This window comes from Dromiciops gliroides, chromosome 2, assembly GCF_019393635.1.
Source record: "Dromiciops gliroides isolate mDroGli1 chromosome 2, mDroGli1.pri, whole genome shotgun sequence".
Lineage (NCBI taxonomy): Eukaryota > Metazoa > Chordata > Mammalia > Microbiotheria > Microbiotheriidae > Dromiciops > Dromiciops gliroides.
The window spans coordinates 700,929,962-700,950,648 of record NC_057862.1 but is presented as its reverse complement, the minus strand read 5'-3'; the positions used below and the strand labels follow the sequence as shown (position 1 = coordinate 700,950,648).

The window sequence follows — 20,687 nt, the reverse complement described above, 5'->3', positions numbered from 1 at the left end:
GAATGAAAGACAAACAAAAACATTTTAAAGTCACTCCTCTTCAGTGCATAGTATTCATGGGGTGTGTGTGTGTGGTGGGGGAATTCCTCTTTAAAGAATTACACAATCCAGTTAGAATAAAAGGGTCCTTTATTTGGGTGCTAGAGAAAGTGACCAAGAGGGAAGTCAAAGACCTTGTCTCAAGAAGACAGTGCTTTAGAGACAAGATTCTCCGAGTCACCTTTCTCCTGACGGGGGGGGGGGGGGGGGGGGGGGGGGGGGGGGGGGGGGGGGGGCAGGGCAATGAGGGTTAAGTGACTTGCCCAGGGTCACACAGCTAGTGTCAAGTGTCTGCGGCCGAATTTGAACTCAGGACCTCCTGAATCCGGGGCTGATGCTTTATCCACTGCGCCACCAAGCTGCCTCTGCCAAAGCCTTTATAGAGGATGGATGGTGGGGGGTGGGAGGGATGGGGCGACCACCTGACAGTGGAAAGTTCCCTTTGGGGTGGGGTGGGGAAAGATTCTTTTAGAATGATAGTCCTGACCTCTGGAGTTATCTCTGGCTCCTAGCTCAGGTAGTAGCCACACCTAACTGTGAAAGAAAAGACAGTTATATTTATAATCTCCTCCTTGTTATAAGAAGGGGAAATACCTTTGGGCACAATAGAGAGCAAGGGGACCTGGGCTAGGGTAAATGGATTATCAATCTCATTATAATAATCTCCACCTTGGGGAGGTACAGGAGAGGGCCTGTCCTCATTTGGAGTTCCTGGGGACTTAAACCAACCCCTCCCCCCTCTCACCTTGGACTCCCAACTTCCTTTAAGTGTCAGCTAAAACCTCACCTGAAAAAAATGACCTTCCTGATCCCCCAAATTGTTAGAGACTTCCCTCTCAGAGTACCGCCTTTCTCCACCATATGCAGCTCCTGTGGACATGGCTGCTAGCACACCGTCTCCCCCATAGACCGGGAGTTCCCTGAGGGCAGGCACTGTCTGTTCCTTCCTTTGTACCCCCTGAAGTCTGGAACTGTGCCTGGCACAGAGTTGCCACTTCCCAAAAGAGGAGAGGGACTCAGAGAGAGCCAGGAAGGCCAGGAGCCGCAGCAACCACAGGCAGAGTCCAAGAACTGGGGACGCCTTCGGGGCTCTGCTCCAGGCCTGTCCAGACAAGCCTTAGAGAGAAGGGTTTGCCTGGACCTTCAGCTGCCACAAGGGAGAGATTGGCCCCGAGAACCAGAGGAGGGGGAGAAGTTGTGAGTGGGAGAGGGGGTGCTAGGAGGCCCAGAGAGCAAAGCTGTGATCCCTGTGAACAGAGACTAGAGGGCAAAGTGGTTGGAAAGAGGAAGCTCTTAGAAACAAAGGAGAGGGCAGACAGCAGAGACCACAGTGTGGCCACTCCTGAAGAAACGACCCCTAAGGTGGGTGTTACCAGCGTCCAGGGAAACAGCCTCCAGGGCTGGACGGCACTCACCTGGGCCCCACTGCTGCTCCCAGGAGCCATTGGCTCTGGCTCCAGGCTCTCTGCTTCCCCAGGGTTCAGGAGAGGTCTTGGCCTTCTCTCCCTAGGCAGGAGGTGGAGGTCACAGAAGAGTTGGGAAGGCCCTGGCCCTGCCCTGAGGGTGGAGGCTCCAACCTACAGATGGAAGGAGCCGGGAAATGAAGACAGTCTGGAAAGGACAACAGCTACTTCCCTTCCTCTCTTACTCCTTCTCTTCTGCCCCTCCCCTCATGCTCCTACAGAGGCCCAAGAGGCAGAGGGGGCTAGAGCTCCCAGATGGGGCCAGCTCTGAAGGCATCACAATCAAACTTGAACCACAAGCTGGGGGCACCCGGGTTCTAGTGGGAAGGCTGAAAGCAGGAAAGTCTGAAGTTTGGGAAAGTGGGGCTCAGCGGTAAATCTGGGGAGGGAGGGTGGCCCTGGAAAGCGATGGGGAGTCTGGGAAAGAGTTAGGGGTGTCTAGTAGCCAGGCCTGGGAAGAAGGTGAATATGGAGGACCCTTACCATGAGGCCAGATGAGAAAGATGAGACCCGATGGCAAAGGAATCCGGAAGGCAGGGCCTGCGCAGCGCCCTGGTTCCGGCCTCCCTGGGACCTGCACCCACTGAAGGTGATCTCAGCTCTAGCGAAATCCCAGTAATCTAAGCTCCCAGACTTCCTGCTTTCAGCCAGCCCGCTCTGGGAGGGTCCCAACCCTGCCCAGCCCCTGAGGCTCCAAGGAGGAGCCCTCTCTTCCAGTTGTTGGTGTTTGTCCTTCGTTCTAGAAGACGATCCTGTCTGTGGGAAGTGAAGTCATGACTTGCGTGTTGGATTGAAGGGAGGCAGGGCTGTGCAAGATCACCAGCCTCACTCACTCCTCCAGAGCCACTTGGGTCCAGTGGCAAGAGAGACATCAGGACGACTGGAGAGGGCCCTGATGTTTGAGGCCACTGGGGTTAAGTGACTTGACAAAATTCACGACCCTCCCAACATCAGAACCAGTGCTTTATCCACTTAGCTGCCCACAGTCGCACCCAGGGACAGGACCTCAGGACCCTGCCGGTCTCCCTTCCCCAAGATTTGCCTTCCATGGCATGGAATCCCTTCACTACCTGAATGATCTCCTTTTCCCCTACACTCTTTCCAGGCCTCCAAACTCTGCCCCAGGGGCGGATTCCACCTGGGCCACCGCCCACCCAGGTGATCGTCCCAGAGAGCTCCTCCTCCCCCTTCGGAGCTCCTTCACTACCTTCCACCTCCTTCCGAGCAGGCCGCATTTGTCCACCTTGGAAGTGCTGGCAACAAATGGCCCTTGAGCATATTAGAAGTCTGGATGCTGTTTGTAACTGTAAGTCCAGATTTCTTGGGACTGTGGGCTCACTGAAGGTCAGCTGTGTTCTCCAATGACAGTAATTATCGTGTTTCACCCTCTACAGGGCGATCAGACCTGAAAGCAAAATAACTTACAATTTGGCATTAAGGCAATATCTTCAAAGAACATAAGAACAGAATTAAAGGGGCAGCTAGGTGGTGCAGTGGATAGAGCACTGGCCCTGGAGTCAGGAGTACCTGAGTTCAAATCCAGCCTCAGACACTTAACACTTACTAGCTGTGTGACCCTGGGCAAGTCACTTAACCCCAATTGCCTCACTAAAAAAAAAAAAAAAAGAACAGAATTAAATATAATTGAATTAAAATTATTATTTCCTGAATTCAATCAGTTTAGAGCATCAAAATTGATAGAAGGATGAAGTGATTTTTCCATGTAAAATAATTCAGAAATGCATTCAAACCAAACCGATGTCATTTAACTAGCAATTTTGTTTCAGGTTTAAATCTGTAACATTGTTGATTTTCTCACTGGGATTTTTGGGAAACCATTATATAAGAAATGAATGCTGTTAATTTGGAAAATTTAAATGATCCAGTTGTATCCTTTAAAATTTAACTCATCAAAGGCAGAGACAAGTTCCCTGAGCTCTCCCCAATTTCCTTCCAAACAATTTTAAATCAAGCCTCAAAACAAATTCTGGAGTTATAGAACACACAAAAGGATGGGGAGAAACCATTTTCTAGGCCAAAACAACTTAGAAGTGATGTAGGAGGCAAAAAAGGGGTTAACAGAAAATCCTAAGACCCAAGCATGAGCCCTAAAAGGGATTCAGACCCCAGTTAATGGGTAACTTACAAGTTAGGATGCTAAGTTCTCTCACCCACATAAATCAGTACCCATAACGGGAACAGAGGAAGGGAGGTCATGAAGATCTGAGACTATAACAGGGATAAAATGACAGGCTATAGAAAATCTAGACTCCAAATAAATGAAAAATGGAGATATTTTGAAACTAGCCATGGGAATCAGAAAGAGGCATGCACAGAAAAGGCCAAATTTGTCGCCAGATTCACCTTATGACCCATAAACCCCCAAAACACACCTCCACTGAAAAAGGGACACACCTCGGGGGTTGGCTTAGGATCCCAGGAACTCCAAATTAGGACAGGCCCGCCCCGTACCTCCCTAAGGTGGACAATATTCTAATGAGACTGATAATCAATTTATCCATACTATAAATATAACTAGCTTTTCTTTCCCTATCTGAGAGATACCTTTCCACTTTTCTGGTTCTCTCCCTGTGATCACTCACAGTATTACAATAAAACTTGGGAAACTGAGTCACTGAGTCTTGTAATTCTTTTGGGATGACTCACGATCAATTTGACCCCAAATTCTATCTCACATCAGAAGGACTGCAGAAAAGATCTGTCTCACTTGGGTAAAAGGGGAATGCAGCCCAGAGCAGGAGTGTCCGGGCAAACCAGCAAGAGATCAGCAAAGGAGGCCCAGTAGTCAAGCCCAGCTGACCAGATGTGGCCTCAATGCTGCTGGTAAGATGCCAGGGTGAGACTAGGCTGGGCTGTCCCAACACAAGAAGTGAGCCAGCATCCTTGGCAGCCCTAGCAAGCCAGTGACTAGGCCCCTGGGCCACAGGGTAACAATCTTGGGGTAGAACTCAACTTTAAAAGTCATGAAATAGGCTAGGAAATGAGCAAAAACCAACCAAACAAAAAATCCCTGACCATAGAAAGCTATTGTGGCAACAGGGAAAATCAAAACACAAACTTAGAAGAGAACAATGTCAAAATGTCTACATGTGAAACTTCAGAAAGACAGGCATCGGGGCAGCTAGATGGCACAGTGGATAGAGCACCAGCCCTGGAGTCAGGAGTACCTGAGTTCAAATCCGGCCTCAGACACTTAACACTTACTAGCTGTGTGACCCTGGGCAAGTCACTTAACCCCTATTGCCTCACTAAAAAAACAAAAACAAAAACAAAACAGAAAGACAGGCAGGTAGGTGGCGCAGTGGATAAAGCACTGGCCCTGGATTCAGGAGGACCTGAGTTCAAATCCGGCCTCAGACACTTGACACTTACTAACTGTGTGACCCTGGGCAAGTCGCTTAACCCCCATTGCCCCACCAAAAAAACCCCCAAAAAAACAAAAAACAGAAAGACATATGAATTGGTCTCAAGCCCAGAAAGTCTTCCTGAAAGACTTTTTCTATTCATTAGGAAACCGGTCTACAGTTTTCTTTGTTTTCGCTCTTTCCGGTTTAGGTTTAGCACCATATTTGTGTCATAAAAGGAATTTGGCAGGACTCCATCTATTTTTCCAAATTTTTTTTTTCCAAATGTAGTATTGAAATTGATTGTTCTTTAAATGTTTGACTGAATTCATGTAAGAATCCATCTAGCCCTGGGGATTTTTTCTTAGGGATTTCATTGATGGCTTGTTCAATTTATTTTCCTAAAATGGAATTATTTAGGTCATCTCTTTCCTCTTCAATTAATCTGGGCAATTTTTATTTTCATAAATATTCATCAATTTCACTCAGATTATCAGATTTATTGGCATATAATTGGACAAATATTTCCTAATGATTGCTTTAATTTCCTCTTCATTTGGTTGTAAATTCACCCTTTTCATTTTTGATACTGGTAATTTGGTTTTCTTCTTTCTTTTTTTAAAATCAATTCTCTAATTGGGGTTTTAATAGGTATTTTTAGTTGCATGCCCAATTTACCGATCTGTTCTTTCTCTATTGATGTATGAATTTAGAGAAAGAAATTTTCCTCTAAGTAAATTTTTCTCTTTACTACTTTGGCTGTATCCCATAAATTTTGGTATATTGTCTTATTGTTGTCATTCTCTTTAATGAAATTATTGATTGTTTCTATTCTTTGACCCACTTATTCTTTAGGATTGGATTATTTAGGTTCCAGTTAATTTTTAATCTATCTTTCTACTGCCCTATGGTTTTTTTGTTTGTTTGGTTTTTTGGTGAGGCAATTGGGGTTAAGTGACTTGCCCAGGGTCACACAGCTAGTAAGTGTCAAGTGTCTGAGAACAGATTTGAACTCAGATCCTCCTGACTTCAGGGCCACTGCTCTATCCACTGTGCCACCTAGCTGCCCCCTCTACTGCCCTATATTGAATGTAATTTTTATTGAAGTATTATCTGAAAAGGATGCATTTAATATTTCTGCCTTTTTATACTTGATTTTGAAGTTTTTATGCCTTAATATATGGTTAGTTTTTGTGTAGGTGCCATATACTGCTGAGAAAAAGGTGTTTTCTCTTTTATTCCCATTCAGTTTTCTCCAGAGGTCTGTCATATCTGCCTTTTCTAAAATTATATTCACCTCCTTAATTACTTTTTTTATTTTTTGGTTGGATTTATCAAGTTCTGCGAGGGAACAGTTGAATCCCCCACTAGTATAGTTTCATTGTCTATTTCCTCCTATAATTCATTTAACTTCTTTAAGAATCTGGTTGCTATGCCACTTGGTGCATATATGTTTAGTATTGATATTACTTCATTGTCTATGTGAAAAGTGTTTTGTAGTTCTAGTCATATAGTTCCTGTGTTTTATCTTGGCAGGTAAGATTCACAAGTATTTTATATTGGCCACAGCTATTTTTAATGGAATTTCTCTTTCTATCTGTTGTTGCTGGCCTTTGTTGGTAATATATAGAAATTCTGATGATTTATGTCGGTTTATTTTGTATCCTGCAACTTTACTAAAGTTGTTAATGATTTCAGGTAGTTTTTATTTGATTTGAACTCCCAGTGAGGAAAATCTAGACACTGTACCACCTAGCTCCCTCATCGACTGATGAAAGGTTATAGAATTTAAAGCTGGAAGAGAGCTTAGGAATCAATCAGCCAATCAATTGACAAGCACCTAATATGTTCAAGGTACTAGGCTAGGAATGTGAGTACAAAGAATGAAAAATTACTACTTGGAAGGAGCTTACATTCCAAGGGGGAAGTGAGATGTATGTCCCAAGTATGTGCAACATAAATATAGAGTGGAGAAATGCAAATATATGCAAAGAAGTTAAATACAAGATAATGTGGGGCTGTTAGGTGGCACAGTGCATAGAGTTCCCAGCCTGGAGTCAGGAAGACCTAAATTCAAACCTGGCCTCAGACACTTATTAGCTGTGTAATCCTGAGCAAATCACTTAACTCTGTCTCAGTTTCCTCATCTGTAAAATGAGCTGGAGAAGGAAATGGTAAACCAGTCTAGTATCTTTGCCAAGAAAACCCCAAAAGTGGTCATGAAGAGTTGGATATGACTGAAAATGACTAAACAACAACAAAAAGATGGTACTTGAGATGCATATTAAAGGAAAAGAGAAAGAAATAAGGAGGGAATGCCTGGGGTACAGCTAGTACAAAGATTGATTCTCTAGGATTTTCTAAGTATAATTTCATAGTGATGGAGGAGGCTAAAAGGATTAACAGATAACCTAAGATTTGATCAATAACACCTAAAAGGGTTAACAGAGAAACTAAGGTTTGTGTTCTTACAGTAACCAAGAAGGTTCATCCCATCAACCAATATTATTAGCAGAAGCTTAGACAGTAACCAGGGACCATTAACCATTAATATCCATTAATATTCCTAGAAACCAGATCTTAAAGTAAAGAGATACCATAAACAGAGACACCCTCTGGGTCTGACAAGTCTAAGCATGTCTTTTTTTTTTTTTAAATAATAAAGTGTTTTATTTTTTTCCCATTACATATAAAGATAGTTCTCAACTTTTGTTTATACAAGCTTTCCAATTTCAGATTTTTCTCCCTCCCTCCCCTCCCTCCCCCCTCCCCTAGACAGCAGGTAATCTGATTGATATATATATACACACACACACACACGTATATACACATAATAACATTAAACATATTTCTGCATTAGTCATGTTATAAGAGAAAAATCAGAGCAATGATGAAAAACCTCAAAATAGAAAAACAACAGCACCAAAAACAAAAGAAATAGTATGGTTCATTCAGCATCTATACTCCACAATTCTTTTTCTTTTTTCCTGGATTTGGAGATCCTCTTCTATCATGAGTTCCCTGGAACTCTTCTGTACCATTGCACTGGTGAGAAGAATATAGTCCATCACAGTAGATCAATACACAATGTTGATGATATTGTGTACAATGTTCTTCTGGTTCTGCTCATCTCACTCATCATCAGCCCACGCAAGACCCTCCAGGTTTCTCTGAACTCCTCCTGCTCATAGTTTCTTACAGAACAATAGTATTCCATTGTATTCACATACCACAACTTGTCCAGCCATTCCCCAATGGATGGGCATCCCCTCAACTTCCATTTCCTTGCCACCACGTAAAGAACAGCTATAAATATTTTTGTACATGTGGGTCCCTTTCCCCTTTCCATGATTTCTTTGGGAAAAAGACCCAAAAGTGGTGTTGCTGGGTCAAAGGGTATGCACAGCTTTATTGCCCTTTGGGCATAATTCCAAATTGCTCTCCAGAATGGTTGGATCAGTTCACAGTTCCACCAACAATGCATTAGTGTTCCAATTTTTCCACAGCTTCTCCAACATTTATTATTTTCCTTTTTTGTCATTTTAGCCAATCTGATAGGTGTCAGGTGGTACCTCAGAGTTGTTTTAATTTGCATCTCTCTAATCATTAGAGATTTAGAGCATTTTTTCATATGGGAATAGATAGCTTTGGTTTCTTCATCAGAAAACTGCCTGTTCATATCCTTTGACCATTTCTCAATTGGGGAATGACTTGGATTCTTATAAATTTGAATTAGTTCCCTATATGTTTTAGAAATGAGGCCTTTATCAGAAGTACTGGCCACAAAAATTGTTTCCCAGCTTTCTGCCTCCCTTCTAATTTTGGATGCATTGCTTCTGTTTGTACAAAAATTTTTTAATTTAATGTAATCAAAATCATCCATTTTGCATTTTATAATATACTCTATCTCTTGTTTGGTCATAAACTGTTTTCCTTTCCAAAGATCTGATAGGTAGACTATTCCTTTCTCTCCTAATTTACCTATGGTATCACCTCTTATGTCTAAATCGTGTATCCATTTTGACCTTATTTTAGTTAAGCATGTCTTTATGAACATGCACAGAAAGGACCAAATGAGTCCTTAGGTTCACCTTATGACATTTAAACTCCCAAAACACACCCCTAGGGAAAAAAGTACCCGCCTTTTAGGATGTCTTAGGACCCCAAGAAGTCCAAAATAGGATTTGAACCTCCCCAGGAGGTGATTAAGATAATGAGGAGATAACCTACTTTTCCCACTATAAATATAACCATTTTCATCTCCCTATTGGAGACACCCTTCTCCTTTGGGTGCTTCTCCCTGTGGCCATTAGTCTTCTAATAAAACTTGGGAAACTGAGTCACTGTTGCACCCCTGATTGTATTGGAAAGGCTTCTAGCTTATCCCCATCATAGATAATGCTCATTGATGGTTTTAGATAAGTAGAACTTATCATTTTAAGGCAAGCTCCTTTTATTCCTATGTTCTCTAGTGTTTTTCATAGGACTGGGGGCTGTATTTTGGCAAAGGTCTTTTCTGTGTCTATTGAGATCATCATATTGATGTAGGAGGCAAAAAGGGGTTAATAGAAAAACCTAAGATCCAAGCTCTAATTCAGATATGAGCTCCAAAAGGGAGTCAGACCCCAGTTAATGGATAACTTATACTAGGTTCTTGTGCCCACAGAAATCAGTGCCCATAACAGGAACAGAGGGAGAGAGGCCATGATGACCTTAGACTAAATGACAACAGTATAGAAATTCTAATGAAAAATGGAGATATTTTGAAACTAGCCATGGGAATCAGGAAGAGACATGCAAAGAAAAGGCTAAATTTATCCCCAGATTCACCTTATGATGTGTAAACCCCCAAAACACACCTCCACTGAAAAAGGTACCCGCCTCAGGAGTTAGCTTAGGACCCCAGGAACTCCAAATTAGGATAAGCCCTCACCTGTAACACCCCTAGGTGGAGAATATTATAATGAGTAGGACAGGCCCTCCCCTGTACCTCCCCTAGGTGGAGAATATTATAATCATCAATTTATTCATACTATAAATATAACTGTCTTTTCTTTCACTGTTCGAGAGATACCTTTCCAATATTCTGGTTCTCTCCCTGTGGTAACCCACAGTATTGCAATAAAGCTTGGGAAACTGAGTCACTGAATCTTGTAATTCTTTTGGGACAATCAATTTGACCCTTATTCTAGTCCACATCAAATTCTTTACTGATCTATATCTATATCATATATATAGTCTATATCTCTATATCCATATTATTTATATCTATCTCATCTCTGTCTCTATATCATCAATATCTCTATACCTATATCATCTATATCTGTCTATATCTATGTGTACACATAGATACACAAATATATTCATTATTAGTTAATATAAATGATATACATCATTAATATTAACTAATTTTTTTAAAAAATTTTTTTTAGTGAGGCAATTGGGGTTAAGTGACTTGCCTAGGGTCACACAGCTAGTAAGTGTTAAGTGTCTGAGGCCGGATTTGAACTCAGGTACTCCTGAATCCAGGGCTGGTGCTCTATCCACTGTGCCACCTAGTTGCCCTATATTAACTAATAATTAATGCTTCCTGCCAAAACTAGTACAATAGCAATTATTTATAAAACACAGTTTTAGTTCATTTTTGAAAACATACTCTCTTTCTCTCCTCACCAGTGTTTTGCTTCTGACCACTGTCTCCCCCATTATGCCTTCCCTTCTGTTACTTGCTATCTTCTCCCCTTAATCAACCTTCTCCCCTCCTATTTCCCTGTAGGGTAAGATAAATTCCTGTATCCAACTGAGTGTGTGCTATTCCCTCTTTGAGCCAATTCTGATGAGAGTAAGGTTCGAATCATGCCCACTGCCCATCCTCCCATTTTTCATTCCACTATAATAGGTCTTTCCCATCTCTTATTTGAGATATTTTGCTCCATTCTTCCTGTCCTTTCCCTCTATTCTGAATGTAATTCTCTTTCTTACTTTTTAATTCTTTGTCATTCCCTCAAATTTACTTTCTTTCTTTCTTTTTTTTTTTGGTGAGGCAATTGGGGTTAAGTGATTTGCCCAAGGTCACACAGCTAGTGTCAAGTAAGTGTCTGAGGCCAGTTTTGAACTCAGGTCCTCCTGAATCCAGGGCCGGTGCTCTATCCACTGTGCCACCTAGCTGCCCCTCAAATTTGCTTTCTACCCACACCCTCTATGTATACTCCTTATAACTGCACTGTTAGTGATATGGTTTTTAAGAATGACAAGCATTGGGGGCAGCTAGGTGGCGCAGTGGATAAAGCACAGGCCCTGGATTCAGGAGGACCTGAGTTCAAATCCAGCCTTAGACACTTGACACCTACTAGCTGTGTGGCCCTGAACAAGTCAGTTAACCCTCATTGTCCCACAAAAAAATAAAAAATAAAAAAGACAATTGTCAAGAATGACAAGCATCATGTTCCTCTTTAGTCTTGATATTGAAAATTGAATTTTTTGTTTTGCTCATGAAAACTTGATTATGTTCAGTTTTGCCAGGTAGGTGATTCTTGGTTGTAGTCCTAGCCCCTTTGCCTTCCAGAATATCATGTTCCTAGACCTCTGATCCTTTAGTGTTGCAGCTGCTAAGTCCTGTGTAATCCTGACTGGCTCCCTGATATTTGAATTGTTTCTTTCTGGCTGATTGCAGTAATTTTTCCTTTATCTTGAAATTATGGAATTTGGCTATAATGTTCTTGGGAGTTTTCTTTTGGGGATCTCCTTCAGGAGGTGATCAGTAGATTCTTTCAATGTCAATTTTGCCCTCTGGTTCTATGATATCAGGACAGTTTTCTTTGATAATTTCTTGAAGTATAATGTCCAGTTTCTCCTTTTGATTATGGCTTTCAGAGAGTCCATTGATTCTGACATTCTCTCTCTTGCATCTATTTTCCAGGTGAGTTGTTTTTCCAATAAACTATTTTACATTTTCTTCTATTTTCCGTTCTTTTGATTTTGTTTGATTGATTCTTGATGTCTCAGAGTCATTAGTTTCCACTTGCCCAATTCTAATTTTTAAGAAATTATTTTCCTCAGCTTTTCTACCTCTTTTTACCATTTGGCCAATTCTCCTTTTTAAGAAGTTCTTTTCTTCAGTGGATATTTGTACGTTCTTTTCCATTTGGCCAATTCTACTTTTTTAGGAGTTGTTTTCTTTTTCCAAGCCCTTGACTCTTTTTTTGTTGGTTGGTTTTGTTTTGTTTTTTTTCTGTAAAGCAAATTACTTTAGGATTTGAGTTAGAGGGTAGCAGAACGAGGATATGTAATCACTTTCTTTTTTGCTTTGAATAGAATTTTATTTTCCAAAATATATGTAAAAACAAATTTTAACATCAATTTTTTAAAAAATGTTGTGTTCCAACTTCTCTTCCTCCCTCCATTCCCACCCGCCACCCACAAAAACTCGAGCAATTCAAAATAAGTTATACATGATCACTTTTTTTTGGCTGGTATAGAAGTATTCAATTATTTTCTAGTCTCCCTGAATAATTTTGGGATTTTTGAAGATAGATGACTGATAGGTAGATAGGTAGATAGGTAGGTAGGTAGATAGATAGATAGGTATACAGCCAGATACACACATACATTTGAGATATATCTATCCAAACACAATCATATATTTCTAAATCACTTGTATTCCTTTACTTATCTGTATTCTCCCTCTTTCTCTTTCTCTGTTTCTTCTTTAGTATACTAGTGGTCTTAGTATACCAGTGGTTGTTTTTTGCCCTTCATTTTTTTAAAAATTTTTTTAAATTTTTGCAGGGCAATGAGGGTTAAGTGACTTGCCCAGGGTCACACAGCTAGTAAGTGTCAAGTGTCTGAGGCCGGATTTGACCTCAGGTCCTTCTGAATCCAGGGCCAGTGCTCTATCCACTGCGCCACCTAGCTACCCCCTTGCCCTTTTTTTTTTTTTTTTTTTGCAGGGCAATGGGGATTAAGTGACTTGGCCAGGGTCACACAGCTAGTAAGTGTCAAGTGTCTGAGGCTGGATTTGAACTCAGGTCCTCCTGAATCCAGGGCCAGTGCTTTAACCACTGCGCCATCTAGCTGCCCCCTTGCCCTTCATTTTTTTTTTTTTTTTTGCGGGGCAATGGGGGTTAAGTGACTTGCCCAGGGTCACACAGCTGTAAGTGTCAAGTGTCTGAGGCCGGATTTGACCTCAGGTCCTTCTGAATCCAGGGCCAGTGCTCTATCCACTGCGCCCCCTACCTGCCCCCTTGCCCTTCATTTTTGAAGAGGACCAATGACACCGTCGTCAATGTCTTGAGTTATACATGAATGGGATTTAAGTGAAGCAGCGGAGCAAAAAGCCATTAACCTCAGTTTCTCTTCCAGAGTCATCAAAGTCCAGCGGCAAGACAGAAGTCAAGACAACTGACCATGGCCTGGGGTGCAGTGGGTGACTTTGGCCTCTCCCATATCTGACCAAGCTCTAAGCGCTCCATAGCACCTATTTCAGGCACCTTCGCTGCCATGGGAACAATTTATTCTCTTCTGCCCACGGAGGAGGTCTTCACAGGCTTGGGCTAGACATCCCCCTAACTCACCAATGGACTTGAGGCCTGTCATTTACTCCCCGCCTGCTTTAGCATGTCAGCTGATAGAGTTTATAGGAGTCTCTTGACTCTTTTTTCACGAGTCTCTTGCATCACTTTCATTTATTTTCCAAATTTTTCTTCTGCCTCTCTGAGCTGATTGTAAACTCCTTTTTAAGCTCTTCCATGAGTTCTTTCTAGACTTAAGTCCAATTCCCATTTTTCTTTGGAGCTTTGCCCGTAGATGTTTCTGCATTGTCGTCTGTCTCTGGGTTTGTGTCTTGATCTTCCCTGCCACCATTAATAACTTTTCTTTGGTCAGATTGTTTTTTGTTTGTTTTTTGCTTATCTTTTCCAGCCTTTTCCCTTTTAAACTTTAAAGTCTGAGGGCGGAAGGGGGCACTGTTCCAAGCTTCTTGTGCAGGGAGGAAGGAGAGAACTACAGTCCCTGGCTATTTGCATGGTGTTGCACTGCCCTGAGGCCCACAGAGGGACCCTCATGCTTGGGGCTGCGCTGATGGAGGGGATGGTTGCTGAAGCTGCTGGAGGCTGTCGGGGTCTGGCAGCTTATATGGTGCTGTGCTGAGTCACATGGGGGTCCCAGCACTGTCATCTGCCGGTTCCCTGGCACTGCCCTGAGATGTGTAGGGGTCCCAGTGCTGGCATCTGCCCATTTTCTAAGGCATGTTGGGCATCCTGGTATTGGTGTTTGCCTGCTTGCCTGGCACCACACTGAAGCTCAGGGCCTCCCACTGTCTTGCTGAGGCAGTACCTGCTGCTGGCTCTCTGGGACACTTCCTGTCCTGGACTGTATCCCCTTTTACACTAGTGAGGCAGACCCTGCCAATATTCCATGTTTCTAGGGCTAGAAAAATTGTTTCACCTCATCTTTTTGCTGGTTCTACCACTGTAGCATTCTTCTGGGGGTGCTGTTTTATAGTTGTTTGGAGGTGAATATGAGAGAATTCAGGTGATTTCCTCCTTATTTTACCATCTGCCCTCCCAGAAGTCCAGAGTGGTCATCATCAAAACAGTCGGGTGCTGGTTAAGAAATAGAGTGGTAGGTCAGTGGGATAGGTTAGACACAGGAGAGACAGTGTATGATCATAGTCATCTAGTGCTTGGTAAACCCACCATTGGTGGAGTTGTGAACTGATCCAACCATTCTGGAGAATAAAGGACTATAAAACTGTGCATACCCTTTGATTCAGCAATACCACTGCCAGGTCTTCATCCCAGAGAGATTTTTTTAAACAAGGGAAAATGACCTATTTGTACAAAAATATTTATAGCAGCTCTTTTTGTGGTAGCAAAGAATTGGAAATTGAGGGGATGTCCATCAGTTGGAGAATGGCTGAACAAGTGGTGATATATGATTATAATGGAATACTGCTGTGCTATAAGAAATGATGAGCAGGATACTTTCAGAAAAACCTGGAAAGATTTACACGACCTGATGCAAAGTGAAGTGAAGTGAGCTGAAGCAGGAGAATACTGTACACCGTAACAGCAATATTGTACAGTGATCAACTGTGAATGACTTAGCTATTCTCAGTAAGACAATGATCTAAGATAATTCCAAAGGACTCATGAGGAAAAATGCTATCTGCGTCCAAAGAAAGAACTAATGGAGTCTGAATACAGATTGAAACATACTGGTTTTTACTTTGTTTTATGGATTTTTGAGGGGTCTGTGTTTTCTTTTGCAATATGACTAATATAGAAATATATTTTGCATGGTTGCACATTGTCATGGGGGAGAAGTGGTGGTTTTTAGGTATTCCTCAATGAAGAATTACACTCTTGCACACAGTCCACTTAGAATTAAAGGGGTCTAGGGGCAGCTAGGTGGCACAGTGGATAAAGCACTGGCCCTGGATTCAGGAGGACCTGAGTTCAAATCTGATCTTAGACACTGGACATCTACTAGCTGTGTGACCTTGGACAAGTCACTTAACCCTCATTGCCCCATCAAAAAAAGAAAGAAAGAACAGGCAGTTTTCTGATGAAGAAACCAAAGCTATCTATTCCCATATGAAAAAATGCTCTAAATCTCTAATGATTAGAGAGATGCAAATTAAAACAACTCTGAGGTACCACCTGACACCTATCAGATTGGCTAAAATGACAAAAAAGGAAAATAATAAATGTTGGAGAAGCTGTGGGAAAATTGGAACACTGATCCATTGTTGGTGGAGCTGTGAACTGATCCAACCATTCTGGAGAGCAATTTGGAATTATGCCCAAAGGGCAATAAAGCTGTGCATACCCTTTGACCCAGCAATACCACTTTTGGGTCTTTTTCCCAAAGAGATCATGGAAGGGGGAAAGGGACCCACATGTACAAAAATATTTATAGCTGCTCTTTACGTGGTGGCAAGGAAATGGAAGTTGAGGGGGTGCCCATCCATTGGGGAATGGCTGGACAAGTTGTGGTATATGAATACAATGGAATACTATTGTGCTGTAAGAAATGATGAGCAGGAGGAGTTCAGAGAAACCTGGAGGGTCTTACATGAGCTGATGATGAGTGAGATGAGCAGAACCAGAAGAACATTGTACACAGTATCATCAACATTGAGTGTTGACCTACTGTGATGGACTATATTCTTCTCACCAATGCAATGGCACAGAAGAGTTCCAGGGAACTCGTGATAGAAGAGGATCTCCAAATCCAGGAAAAAAAAAAAAAAGAACTGCAGAGTATAGATGTTGAATGAACCATACTATTTCTTTTGTTTTTGATGCTGTTGGGTTTTTTTTTTCTATTTTGAGGTTTTTCATCATTGCTCTGATTTTTTCTCTTATAGCATGACTAATGCAGAAATAGGATTAATGTTATTATGTGTATATATATATATGTATATATATATATATATATATATATATATATATCAGATTACCTGCTGTCTGGGGGAGGGGGGAGGGAGGGAGAAAAATCTGAAATTGGAAAGCTTGTATAAACAAAAGTTGAGAACTATCTTTACATGTAATGGAAAAAATGAAATACTTTCTTAATTTAAAAAAAAGAAAGAAAGAAAGGAGGTAAAATGAACATTAAAATTATTTTTACATGTAATTGGAGAAATAAATTAAATATGATTTTTCTTTAAAGTTTGGCACAGTTATCTAAAAAGAATGTCAGGAAAGCTAAAGGTCAGAATGAACTGAGGTTGGCAAGGGAAGGAAGCTAAGGACAACACAAAGGCCTTTTTTTCTTCAGTTATACTGAGAGAACAAAGAAGGTATAGGACCTCTCCATGAGGTTGATTATTTCAAAAACAATAATAGATAACATTGATATGGTACCTTATACCTGACAAAGAATTTTCTTCACAATATGGTAAGTCCCATACGTTTTGTCACCATCATCAGTCGTCATCAATCACCATCATCCAATCATCATCAAGGAATACTGGCTGTGAAGATGATAACTAGCAACAAGGAGGCTGGAGTGCTCCATTTTGTTTCTGATTTATCCATAAAGGAGCATGAATATTGTCCTGGAAGTAAATAATGAGAAGCTGATTCCCAAGTGATGAAGAGATGGGAAGAGAGCTGCCCCAACTGTCTGGATGAACTCCAGTGCAGGGTCCTGGAAGAAAGGCAGGGAGTGGGGCAAATGTCTGGAGGAAGCTGGCCACAGGACAGTCAGGCTGGTGCCAGCTTCAGCAGACTTACCTCATGCCCTTTGTCCCTCTTTGTGGAGAGCTTATCTAGCTTTTAGGGGGATGATACAGTCATGGCCCATGTCCATGTGGACAGAGGAGCGAGCATTCCAGTGCTCAGCCCTGTGCCGCAGATGTTCTTATCAAGGCCTTGGATAAAGGCCTAGCAGGCAGCAGATGGCAAGAAGCTAGGAAGGAAAGCTGCACTGTTGGCTTAGACCTCTATCAATTCAAATAAGATGTGTCTTAAAATGGATAAATGTAATCTTAAATTTGGATTTTAAAAGTCCTTACCAAATCAGGGAGGTCTGGCTGTGAGGGAATAGTTATTTGGACTGAGGTCCCCCTGCTTTATTTCCTCATTTAGGGACCAGTCCTTGTAGGTCAGTCAGTCTCTGAAGGACAGGGCTGATGTTGAGATTGGCCTAATCCTACAGGAATATTCTCCCCAACTAGGAGGGTTCGCTTCTGACAATCTAATCTAGGGGAATTCCAGATGGAAAAACTTAGGCTCACACCCTTGAGACCACCCCGCCTCCTCCCTCATTGTTCAACTTGAGTGGTCTGGGTGGAGATGGAGTCTGGGGTCAAGCCAAGTTCCCAGCAGCAGGTGCTGAAAGCTTTCAGCCCACCTCCTAGGTCTAACCCCCTCCTTAATTGTTTGCTAATCAGGGTTGGTCTCTGCCTATCATGGGCACCCATTTGTCCAAAGGCATTTTATTTTTAATTAATTAAATTAATTTTATTTATTTTTGCGGGACAACGAGGGTTAAGTGACTTGCCCAGGGTCACACAGCTAGTAACTGTTAAGTGTCTGAGGTTGGATTTGAACTCAGGTCCTCCTGAACCCAAGTCTGGTGCTTTATCCACTGTACCACCTAGCTGCCCCCTCCAAAGACATTTTAAGCATTTGTTGATCTCCATCTTTGGTTACCAAAAGGCCACTGACCATCATTTTATTATTTGTTAGCCTAATTAATAAATTGCTTTGTTAATTACCCAGAAACTCTGTCTCTCACTTTTCACTGGCCACAGTTGGATAATGGTTCATCTGAAAGGAATTTAGTGGTCTTGAACAGATTTCAAACTCAGGATGTGTCAGCAGTCCATGAACTGCATGAAGAGGGCAGTGCTTCTGGGAGTGAGGAGGAAACCGTCCCCATTGACGTCTTCCCCATCTGATTCATCTTGGGGATTGGGATCCTGGACTGAAGATTACACCAGGACTCCCAGGATGGGGGCAGGACCTCGGGGCCATGGCACATGAGAGCAAGCTGATGTGGAGAAGGGCCCTGGGAGCCTGGAGGACCACTTGTCCCATGTGCTCTAAGCATGGGGCTTCTTGTTCAGGCTGGAGTCAGGCTAAGGCCTCTGAGGGCCTTTCCGTTAGGGGGATCTGGGATTCTCTGCAGAAGGACCTGTAGGGATCACATGGTCATAGCCTTTGGAGTGAGTTCTTCCCTCCCTGCGCCAGCCCCTTGTCCTGGCTGGCTGGGGTCTTGTGCTTCCCCATAAAATGAGGGTGACAATGCAGTCTCTAAAGGTGGGGTCTCCCCACTAGAACGTGAACCCCCAAGAGCAAAGCCTGTGCTGTTCTTCTTTCTGTCTCCCCAGCACTTTGCACACAGTTAGGAGCTTAGCCAATGCTTTTTTGGTTTTGTTTTGTTTTTTTGTCCGGGCAATAAGGATTAAGTGAGCTGCCCAAGGTCACACAGCTAGTAAGTGTCACATGTCTGATGTGGATTTGAACTCAGGTCCTCCTGAATCCAGGGCTGGTGCTTTATCCACTGGTTGCTTTTTTTTCTTTTTTTTGCAGGGCCATGGGGGTTAAGTGACTTGCCCAGGGTCACACAGCTAGTGTCAAGTGTCTGAAGCCAGATTTGAACTCAGGTCCTCCTGAATCCAGGACTGGTGCTTTATCCAATGCACCACTTAGCTGCCCCTGCCAATGCTTTTTACAGCCCCTGTTCTCTTTTTTTCTTTTTGTAGGGCAGTGAGGGTTAAGTGACTTGCCCAGGGTCAGACAGCTAGTAAATGTCCATTGTCTTAGATCGGATTTGAACTCAGATCCTCCTGAATCCAGGGTCAGTGCTTTATCCACTGTGCCACCTAGCTGCCCCCAATGCTTTTTAAATGCATTCATTTCCTTCTCTTGTTCACAGATCTTCAAAAGGCCAGAGGCCCTCCACTGTCCTGGAGCTGACCAAGAATGAGCAACGTGCAGAATTTGCTGCTGGACTCCCTCCTGGGCACAAAGCATGTGGACAATGCAGCCATCATCAAGCTCCATGAGCGCACTGTCTTGGTGTCCTCACCAGGGTTTAATGTAAGAAAAGAAGCTTGGGGACAGGGGTGGTTAGCACCGGGGCAGTCAGGAGGACATGACTACCTGGGGTGTCCTGGGTGAGTCACTGAACCTCCATCTGCCTCAGTTTCTTTAACTGTCCAGTGGCATTCATCACAGCCCTTACGTGAGGATCAAATGAGGTAAAACACTTAGCCCAGTGCCTGACTCATAGGCGGCGCTTAATAAATGCTTCTCCCAATGACAAGCAGGACAAGTTCAGAAAGGCCTGGAAAGACTTATATGGACCGAAATAGAGTGAAGTGAGCAGAACCAGGGGAATGTTGTACACAGTGACGGCCATATTGTCTGATGAAGGACTGTGAATGACTTAACTGTTCTCAGCAATACAAGGATCCAAGACAATCTCAAAGGACTATTGATGAAGCAGACCATCCACCTCCAGAGAAAGAACTGATATTGATGGAACACCTATGAAGCATGCTATTTTCCCCTTGCTTACCACCTCAGGAAGGGGGGAGGGGAGGGAGGGAAGGAGGGATAGAATTTGGAACTCAAAACTTTAAATAAAAATGTTTATTGGGGCAGCTAGGTGGCACAGTGGATAAAGCACCAGCCCTGGATTCAGGAGGACCTGAGTTCAAATCTGGCCTCAGACACTTGACACTTACTAGCTGTCTGACCCTGGGCAAGTCACTTAACCCCCATTGCCCTGGAAAAAAAAAGAAAAAAAATGTTTATTATTATTTTAAAAAATATTTAAAGAAAAAAAAAGCTTCTCCCCTTTCCCTCTTTTGCCCTAACAACTGCAGATATCACCCAGTGACATCCGTGTACTTGTGAATGGATTCTCCAAGAACCCTCTTCAAGTGCGAAGGGATGGTCTCTACTTCAGGGAGAAGGATTACAAATGTGTCCGAGCAGATGAGCGCTCCCTTTACGCCAAGAAGGTATGTGGCTGAGAGGCGAGGGGGCCTTTCACTAGAAGCTGGAAATGCTGGGAAGCAGCATCTCTAGCCATGCACCATGATGCAATCAAGATGGGCACATGGCAAATGAAAGAGCATACCATCCCAAAATTAGGGAACAGGAAGATCCAATACTTTGGGCAAGGATTAAATTCTTTTTCTTTCTCTTTAAAAAATATCTTATTGATATTGTTTTGTTTTCACCTAGATTTCCCCTGTATCCTTCCTCCTTTCTCCTCCCTAAGAGCCATTTCTTATAACAACGGATTTTAAAAATAAAAAGGGAAAGAAGTGAAAAAAAAATCAGCAAAAACAGTG

At 42.6% G+C, this 20,687-nt stretch overlaps 1 protein-coding gene across 1 annotated transcript in view; it reads left to right on the top strand.

The window, feature by feature from the left end:
* PFN4 (profilin family member 4) overlaps nucleotides 1-20,687 on the top strand; it is a 46,954-nt gene that overhangs the window by 21,159 nt on the left and 5,108 nt on the right. Inside the window, exons 2-3 of the mRNA XM_043985662.1 lie at nucleotides 19,259-19,422; nucleotides 20,214-20,351. Of these exons, the coding sequence (XP_043841597.1) occupies nucleotides 19,306-19,422; nucleotides 20,214-20,351 (255 nt within the window). The 5' untranslated portion in view covers nucleotides 19,259-19,305. The remainder of the gene's footprint in view (nucleotides 1-19,258; nucleotides 19,423-20,213; nucleotides 20,352-20,687) is intronic.